The 9853-nt window shown below is 38.5% G+C and overlaps 1 protein-coding gene and 1 long non-coding RNA gene across 6 annotated transcripts in view; one reads left to right on the top strand and one right to left on the bottom strand.

Annotated features, from left to right (window-relative positions):
* Positions 1–8838, top strand: part of LOC148676793 (uncharacterized) — a 37330-nt gene extending 28492 nt beyond the window's left edge. For 2 of the 4 annotated variants that reach the window (XR_015928581.1, XR_015928577.1), the window contains exon 3: positions 8397–8838. This is a non-coding gene — a long non-coding RNA (uncharacterized LOC148676793). The remainder of the gene's footprint in view (positions 1–8396) is intronic. The other 2 variants (XR_015928580.1, XR_015928579.1) reach the window with 2 other exon arrangements.
* Positions 1460–3669, bottom strand: LOC148676794 (putative G protein-coupled receptor 148). Of its 2 annotated transcripts, XR_015928570.1 has the most exons (2): positions 1776–3669; positions 1460–1729 (listed from the first exon to the last, which is right to left on the bottom strand). XR_015928570.1 is itself a non-coding variant. In XM_088613247.1 (1 exon), exon 1 carries the CDS (start codon positions 3667–3669, stop codon positions 2719–2721), a length of 951 nt encoding a protein of 316 aa, XP_088469373.1. In that variant the 3' UTR covers positions 1460–2718. The 2 variants fall into 2 exon arrangements, 1 of the variants encoding a protein (XP_088469373.1); XM_088613247.1 differs by having other exon boundaries at positions 1460–3669.
* Positions 8839–9853: the final 1015 nt, after the last annotated feature.

Raw genomic sequence — 9853 nt, 5'->3', positions numbered from 1 at the left:
GCAGTCAATAGATTAAACAATCAAAACTTAAGAGAACGGTTCACAAAAAACAAACACGCGAATAGCATTCCTCTGTTTTCTGTTGGTTTTGTTCTTTTCATCTTTGGTTTATGCTCAGTCACGTCACCCGTGGTGTCTGCGGATTTCTCCAGTTCGTCTTTCCTGCCCTTGAGTAAGAATAATTACGGTACTTTGGCATCGCGCGCCCTCTTGTGATCAATAAGAAACTACAGTACAAGGCAGAAGACTCAAATTACATGTTGAAGCTTTCAAGCTTATTTTTCCGAGTCAGTCGAATTAAATTTAGAAGTTTCGTTAAAACACAAATGCATTTCAGTGATATTTAAAACTCACTGATAATATCCAGTGATCGGCAACAGAAACGGCCTTAGTGATAAAATGCCTACTGGTAAGTAAAACAATATGAAAACATCACCCATGCCCTAAATACAGGATTTGATTATCCATTACGTAATTCTTTTTAATTGGAGGATGTCATCTAGTTGCACATTTAAATGCTGTCGTGAAACGGAAATTAATTCACTTGTAAATTGACTGACAGCTAAACCTTTACTTAAATTGGTATTAAGTGTGGTACCTGATAATAGAATATGACTGGACTGATTCAAATGACATCGAAAAAAATATTCGCGAGTTTTAAAATTGCAAAAAAATATTGCTCGAGACTTTTGTTTTGTCATTCCCGCGCTCTAATTTAGCAAAGGTTTAGCCCTTTAATCCCATGTTAATAAAAGTAAAAGGTAGTGTATAGTTTTACAAATAAACTCAGAAGATGTGTCGTTAAACACTAGATGATTTTACTTCCTGTTATTTTGAAAACATTTGTCTAATTTTATTTGATGGAACATAACGGAAAGACCCAGATTATGCATTAACTCCGGAAATTTTGCGTGAGATGTATGCGTTTTCACGTTTTGATTAATTAAACAATAGCGTCACAGCTTATCTTCCCACTTACCTGCATATACAATACAATAGCTTCTTCGCATTTTAAGCTTTTACCATTTCCCCCCTTTATATCGCTTGTTAGGTTCCCCAAATGACAGGTCTGTTTGTAGCTAATTCATTTTACGTACGTATTTGTCCTATTAGTCTTGATATGCGTTCGTTTGAACTGAGTAGCGTTCAGTTCAGTATCAACCAATCCATAATAGTACCGAGGAATCTTATTCAAAGATAGTGGAATGGATCACAGAACACGAATAAACAGACTATGATTAATTTTAAATAAATTAAATGACCCATGTATTACACAAAGTGAAAATATTTACACAAGATGTACAGAGGCATATTCCAGACAGCCGAAAATATTAATTGCTATGAGGCTTGCAGTTATTGTTAAAATGTGTGTATCATTGTGCAATGTACTGTACTCAAACTGTAATACTCATACTGTGTTCATAGATAACAGAAAAAAAAAACAGCACAAAGGCTAGAGTAATTGAGAATGTGTTATTTTTATTTAAAGCAGACTTTTTATCATTTCCAGAATGCTGCTGAATTTCATTTATGTTTAATACATCCGAGGAGATTAATGTCTTGTGCTGAGTGATTGGTTAAGCATTTAAAGACATTAACTGTTTAATCACGGCTTATTGTTTTGTTCTTATACTGTAGTCACAGCAGGTCAAAGCTCATCATGTTCCTATAGAAATCTGGAGGAACACTTGGAAAGAATTGAGTGACATTTGCGTTTCATCTCCCAAACCTACTCAAAGCTTTGGATCACCTGCCCCTGTACTGTGGATGATTACTGAAAGTTTTTCTAGCTTCATATACTTTCTTTAAAAAAAAAGATTTAAAGGAGTTTTCAATGAAAGTTTTTTGAAAGGAATGACAGCCACCTATCCTCTATTACTCTGACTCTCTTTGACGTCACTTCCTAACAAATGTTAATACCACCAGATGAGCCTGGCTGAATTTCTCTCTCTGTGCGAGGGCCTGTGTAGGACTTCTTCGTCCTACAGCCAGGAGACCGGCCCTCAAACAAGCAGGTTAAAACCAAAGCCTCTTATGGCTGAACACCTCAATACATTTCTCCTAAACATGTTATTCCTTGTGAATATTGACACCCATGAGAAAAATGTGAGAACATAATAAATAAATACCTAAGTTTCATCTTCAGAGTTCACAGTCGTATCTATATCCAACAGGTGACAGCAGAGAAGATTGGATCATTTCCATCCATCCATTTTCCAACCCATTCTTCCAATACATGGCCGCAGTAGAGCCGGAGTCTATCCCAGCAGGCAACAAGTGCAAGGAAAAATGCAGTCTGGATCGGCTGCTGTTCCATCGCTGGCCACACACAGACACAAACATGCTCACACTTGCACCAAGGCCAGTTTTTCCACAAGCCAATCAATCTACCTTTATGTCTTTGGACTGTGGGAGAAAACCTGAGCATACAAAGGAAACCCGTGCAAACATGTAGAGAACATACAAACTCCATGCAAATAACACCCCAGGTCCAAAAAATGAGTAAAAAGATTCCTCCTCTTCTCGGTTTTAAATGCGCTTTCATGTGCAATCCTGCATCAAATATAACCTATAACTTATATGCACTGATCAGGAATTCTGTAAAAAAAAACAATATTTAACAAAAATAAGATATAAGACATCAATGGGAATTGACTGTTTTTCATCAACAGAGTAATAAATATGTGTTTTTTAAAAATACTGAAGAAATATAATTTTTCACTCATAGGACTCAGAGTCATTTAGAACCGAAACTGACGGCTGATTTCCCTCTGTGTCCATAATTTTGTTGCAATTCTTAAGGCCACAAATCCAACGACAGCTCAGTTTGATCTCTGGAAGCTTACTTTTAAGCTCCTTGCTTCTTAGTCCAAAAACAATAGGACTTAAGGCCTGAGCTACAGAGAACACCAAAAAGCTGAGCAATTTAACCTCAAAGGGTTTCCTCACAGTTGCTAGGATGATAAAGGTAGGGATGATGTGCAAACTCATTTGCAGGCTGTGAATGAGAATGGTTTTTCTCCCCCTGATGTTAGACCTGCTGAAGTGCCCAGCCCTTTTGCCCTCCCTGTAGATCAGGCAGTAGCTGAAGATGATGAGCAGGGAAAGCAGAGAAAGGAAAACTATGGCAGCGATCCGCGAGTCTGTCCCATGAAGGGCAGTTGGGCATGTGGGGTCTCTTTCCGTCAAGTAGGTCAGCTGCACAGTGCAACTTGCTTGAATTGTGGACCAGACTGGGTTGAGTGTTGCCAATATCCACATAATGATAATGACTTTGCCCTTTAGAGAGTGGATGATGGACAGGTATCGCAGAGGAGCGCAGACAGACAAGCATGTGTTGAGAGCCATCAGTGTCAAAGTCAGGATGATCCCCCTCCCTAATGTTACCTGGATGTCAAATATAATCCAGCAGACAATCCTGGGAACAGCCACTCTAAACATCCGTAGGCCATGGAACAAAATGCCTACTCCAAAGAAAGCCACAACGCAGATGAGATGGTGGCAGAGAAGAATGTACCGGACCTGATTCCTCAGAGCTGCTTCTTTCCTGATGGTCCGCATGATGCAATAGCTGAAAACAAAGGTGAAGATAAAAGCCAGCAGGTGTACGTAGGTCTTCATTGTTTCTTCAATATTATGTTTGTCATCTGTGCTGTTGGATATGTTCATGCTTCCTAAAAAAGAAAAGAATACTGCAGTTGAACTTGTATGTAAACTGACATTTTTTATTATTTGAGGTAACGTAGGTACAGGTAACTCTCCCAACACAAATTTCGTAAGACTGAGCAGTCAATGAAAGACAGAGGCCTCTGAGGATTATTTTTATAGAGTTCACTTATAAATTATGAAGGCTGTTGCAGGAAGCCCGTTTTTTCTCATATACCCAAGTTTCAGAGTGACTGTTTCTTTCATCAGGTTGAAAGATCAACGCAATAAGGAAACAACAACTAAAAAGATCGTGAACAGGAAATTAATCTAAACAGTAGGAATCCAGATGTCATAATTATATTGAAATCAGGTTTCATTGTATGATTAGCATTGTGAGGAAGCAGGAATACAAGGCCTCAGACCTTTGTGTCAAATGTCCTACATCCAAAACTGCATCAATTTCCATGTCGAAGATCTCTTTTAAAAACATGACAAATCCTAAAGAATTTGTCTACAACCCTGTGTTGATATATGGATTTCAATTCAAAACACTTGTTCTTGATATCACTTTTACTTAAACCATTTTACACAACAAACCCAGGCTGGTTGGGCTGCAGATGAAGCCTGGAAAATGGGATTTTAAAGAGAGATGGGTACAGATTACATTCCAACTCAAAGCATTTTTGTGATTGAAGACTTTGTAGTATTCAACAAGTGGGTGTTTTATGAGTCTGAATCTTTATTCTTGTGTAAATTAGCAAATTTAGTAAATTTAATCTAATGACTACAGAGTTTCCATGCTCCTTATATAGAGTGTGTTGTCCAGTATTATACTTATAGGATAACATAATTTTTGAAGTTTCAAAATCAAAAGGTCATACTATGCAGAGGCTTGGCCTGTGAAATGCATAGAGAATAAATACTGTCCGAGACTGTTTTGAATAAACATTCTGAACATAAGTGAATAAAATCCACATAAAGTCATGCAGCAAGCACATGGAAATCAATTACAGCTTTTTTTCATGGTATATTTTAATGAAGGCCCAGTATTTGAAGCTGCTAAATTTAAAGTAAACTATACAATACCGTTAGCTCTAAATTGCTTCAGATCTTTGTTGTTTGCAGATACCGTATCTTCCCAAGATCATAATGGCACTGGGAGTTCCGATGTGTGCTTATAGCCATTGGTATTCTAGATTAAAGAAATTAAGATTAGCAAAATTAGTGCAAGGCCGACAATATTCCTATAATAAATGAAGCACCGGTTCTTCGATTGTTGTGTCCGCATACAGTGTATGACACTACTAATACAGCACATCTTTTCATATAAAAGTTTACCCACCTTTCCATGGATCTCATCTAACAAGCTCTGAGCAGAGGCTGCCTGGTACAGTAGCTGAAGTAAAACACTCACTGCAGAAATTCCCCAAACCAGTGGCAGGTGGGACTCCATTCAGAGCTCTGTGCTGCTTTGAACACTATGTAGTGGTTCCTCTGAAGGGTTAGCAAGAAGTAGGAGTGGTCTCAAATCAGAAAAACCCCGTGCCCTGCTCAGGCTTCCCATCTCAACACAAAAAGGAGAAATTAAATCTGTCGTAACAAACAGAGGAATTAATATGATTCTAAAGCTTGTTTACTTAGCTACCATGTATGCCATTTTAACAGGTAATCACGACTGTTTATCTTTTTCTTTCGAAAAAGTGAGTAACAGCCATATAAATATATTAAATGGAAAGCAACAAAGGCATTTCAGAAATAATTGCATGTTGGCCCTCTAATCTATGTGTGTTTTTAATGTTTTTGTCAAAACGCCTCATATACAACTTAACCATGACCTATATTAAAATATACAGATGCTTTGTAGAGATAAAACATGTTGCTGAAGTGTGTTATTGCTTTCTTATGAGCTAGGTAGAGTCAGCTTATTGTAGAATGCATTAAAAGGGCCGGTGCTAGTTATTACTATTTTGATTTACTGTGTGAACTGCTTGGTGTGTGTAGCTACAGTTTGTATTCCTTGCAAAATCAATATTATTTTTGTCTCGGTAAACACACCGCTATATTCTCGTGCAATCTGCGTCTAATCTTTCTGTTTATTTTTCCACTCCTGTCAAGACTGCTGAACGGAGAAACCTGCAGAAAGCACATCCATTGTTTCTGTATTGCTTGTTTTAGTTTTGCAAATGTAGACAAACACAATCAGCACAACATTTAAATTGTATGTAAAACTTACATTAACTTTTATTTTTACTGCAAATCAATGACTTGTAATAACAAGTGATAATAGGTTTAAAATGGTTTATTTTTGCATAACAATATCTTTCTTGAGATTAAGGTATTTCAAATAAAGAAATGTTTATTGAGAGGGTAGAAATATTTTCATTCTTCAGAGTCTTGGTTATAAAGTTGTGTTTATGATGTTGTAAATGAAAATCGGTCATTAGGGTTAGGATTGTGGTTCTGGCTCTGGTCAGGATTAGGTTTTTGAGGTTCCGGCTCTGGTCAGGATTAGGTTTTTGAGATATCCTTTTTGAGACATTACTTAGAGGCATCCCTTCCTCACACATTTTTGCTAGAATTTACACGTTCCATGTTTTCACTTAGTCGGAGCTCTTTACTGAAGAACTTGCTGACTACAATCATATTCATGAGCAGTCGGGACTGAGGCATGTTTTGGCAGTAAAAAATGGACTGGATAAGGATACAGTAATAGTGTCTCTCCCCATACTGTAAAAAGAGCAGTAATCCTGCCATTTCCTACAGTGACTACTTCATCCAATTCAGGGACACAAGGGAGCCAGAACCTATACCTTCAAGCATTGAGATCAAAGCAGGGTACACCCTGGACAGGACGACAGTCCATCGTAGCACACACTCAGACACAAACACAGACAAATCCACACCAGGGCCAATTTTCCCAGAAGCCAGTTAACCTACCTGTTTGTCTTTGGACTGTGAGAGGAAACCAGAGCGCCTACAGGTGACCAACACAAGCATGAGGAGAACATATAAACTCAAGCAAGCTGTGCTGTACTGTGCTGCCCAAAAGAGCTGTAATGAAATGTATAAAATGAAATGCTCTTTCAGTCCAGAGAATGGCATACTGTCATGAGCAAGTGTGCTTCCAATTTCTGAGGCGTCTGAGGAAATGCAGGGTGAGTAAGTGGGCACTCTTGAGTTCTATCGTTGTACCACAGAGAGTGTCCTGACTGGTGGCATCACTACTATAGAACTGCAACACAGCCACGCAGGACAAGAAGGCCATACAGAGAGTTGTGACATCAGCAAAAACCTCACAGGATCTGACTCACCAACGATTGAAGACTTCTGTATGAACTGGTGCCGAAATAAGGCCTGTGCCATAATACAGTATTATAACCACTCCAAACACAAAGCTGTTTTCAACTCTTCAGTCTGACAGGAGGTACTGTACTATAGCATCAAAACACAGACCACCAGGTTCAGAAATACATTAATACATCGTCTTCAATTACTAATAGCTAATTGCAAGTTGACTAACTTGACTACAACACATTACCACTGACTTATAAATGTTACATTTTTTGCACTGCATACTGAACACTGGTGTTCAATTTATATTGTTAATTGTAGATTTTCTATACAATACGTACAGTATGTTGAATTGTATTGTATAATGGATGATACTGTCTTTTTGCATTACCCATTTCCCATTTTTATTAATTGCTATCTTCCCCATGTCTGTGCACTGAGAGAACAAGTGCGCGTGAAAATTCAAATGTACTCGTTACAAATGGCAAATAAACTTTGAACTTGGATTAACATGAAATTATCTGTGCAGTATTCTTCATGGTTTTACCATTGACATGACATCGACATCTGGAGGGAAGTGGTTTGTGAAGAATGCGTAACTCTCTTACATCCCAGTCGAGTGGCAAAAATGAACAGTACATATTGCTAGAGCAGCATGATTGCATCACCTTATTTTGGGGTTTGAAACACATAGGCCTGACCATTTTTGTATCAGGCAGAGCATTAATAAAACATGTATATACAGTATTTTAAAACTGTAGGGTTATACAATTCCTAAATGTATTATAATACAATCAGGAAGAAAGTTTCTGATAGTTTACAATACACTACAGACATTATAAAATCAATAGGAATGCCAATTTACATAAGTACGTTTTATGGCAAGATCTGAAAATATCAAAATTCCCATTTCAGTGTGATGAATATCGAACAGTTTTCATGCATGACAGGAGGATTCTGTCAACCAAAGATTGGAATCTTGTTGTACAAGCAAACAAAGAGACCAGTTTCAGAAAACCAGAGTGTTTAGCTAAGCATGGAGTTCCTCAGTGAGTTAGAAATATAAGGAAGAAAAAAATATTTTTAAAGCGCTTAAATGGCATGTGGAAAGTCCTGACTATCATCTGTACAAACTTAAACCAAAAGCAAACTTCAGGATTTCAAATCAAATGTTCCTGTATAAGGTAGCAGCAACATGAACATGAATTATCAGAATTAGCTGAGTTTTGAACATACTGTAACTAGATATTCTGTAAGGTGTTCCTTGACCATCCTCCAAGTAAGGCATTGCAGTACTCAACTCTGCACAAAGCCAAAGCATATAATGGTCTGTCCACAGCAGGCACAAACATAACTGAATGTAAACCAGCAATGTTTCTAAAAAGAGAGAAAAACAACTTCCTGATGAGCTCGAAAGATAGTTTAAATGACCCCCAGCTTTTTTTGTTTTGACACAGAACTTCATTTGAACACCTTTGACCACCATGCTTGGACATGACTAAAGAGCCGATGCAGAGAACCTAGCAACGTGACTTTGGTCTATTAATGTTATCACCTGCTCCAAAACCTGAAACGGCAAGGATCATCACTTCCATGTCAGGTACATCCTTTAAAAGTTCTCATAGAGTCACCATGCAAACAACCTTGTATCACCCTCATACCGCAAAGAGTTCTAGAATTGTTGCTCTTTTTCATTATTTCATGCTTTATTTGGCATGGTTTATTTGCCCAGCAGTGTGATTTGTTCCTGTCCATGTGTGCTCCTGCCAGTTACTCTCATGAAACAGGGTAACTGATGAGTCTTGGGAAACAGGGTGCCAGTGAGTCTTGGAGGTGCTGTTGCTGTCTGGAGAGATTGTAAGCCTTATCTGTGGATTCTGTGCTTTTATCGCTTTTTTTAATAATAATAATAATAATTAATAATTGCTTACACTTATATAGCGCTTTTCTGGACACTCCACTCAAAGCGCTTTACAGGTAATGGGGACTCCCCTCCACCACCACCAATGTGCAGCATCCACCTGGATGATGCGACGGCAGCCATAGTGCGCCAGAACGCTCACCACACATCAGCTATCAGTGGGGAGGAGAGCAGAGTAATGTAGCCAATTCATAGAGGGGGATTATTAGGAGGCCATGATTAGTAAGGGCCAATTGGAAATTTGGCCAGGACACCGGGGTTACACCCCTACTCTTTTCGAGAAGCGCCCTGGGATTTTTAATGACCACAGAGAGTCAGGACCTCGGTTTTACGTCTCATCCGAAGGACGGCGCCTGTTTGCAGTATAGTGTCCCCGTCACTATACTGGGGCATTAGGACCCACATGGACCGCAGGGTGAGCGCCCCCCGCTGGCCCCACTAACACCTCTTCCAGCAGCAACCTTAGTTTTTCCCAGGAGGTCTCCCATCCAGGTACTGACCAGGCTCACACCTGCTTAGCTTCAGTGGGTTGCCAGTTGTGAGTTGCAGGGTGATATGGCTGCTGGCTTAAGCATTTTTTTTATTTATGTATTTATGTAATAAATATGGTTGAGCACAAAACCATTGCGTGTTTTTTGCTCTTACCACTGGTTGCACTTGGAAGACAGTAGTGGTCTGTTGTCTTCCATTTTGTCTTTGGAAAAATGCATTTATCTCAGATACACATGTACAGTACATGAATCATACAAACTTCTCAAAGTGGGTATTTTGAGTTGCCAGATGACCTACAAAACTACAAATGCACTTAGATTAGAGGACATCATGGAAGAAAAACCAGAGGGGTTGTTTATTGATACCAAGCCTAAAAATACACATTTATGTTTTGAAGCTTAGGTGATGGAAATTCTCCAAAATCAAAGGTGAATACCTTTGCTAAAATTAATACCAAATTTAAAAAACCTAACTTATATTAGGTGTTTAAAGGAAATGTAA

Source organism: Lepisosteus platostomus, chromosome 2 (genome assembly GCF_059453375.1).
Source record: "Lepisosteus platostomus isolate fLepPlt1 chromosome 2, fLepPlt1.hap1, whole genome shotgun sequence".
Lineage (NCBI taxonomy): Eukaryota > Metazoa > Chordata > Actinopteri > Semionotiformes > Lepisosteidae > Lepisosteus > Lepisosteus platostomus.
This window is presented reverse-complemented; position numbering and strand designations above follow the sequence as displayed.

Coding starts and splice junctions, on each gene's coding strand:
- LOC148676794 (XM_088613247.1), bottom strand. CDS start 3,669: ATGAACATATCCAACAGCACAGATGACAAACATAATATTGAAGAAACA.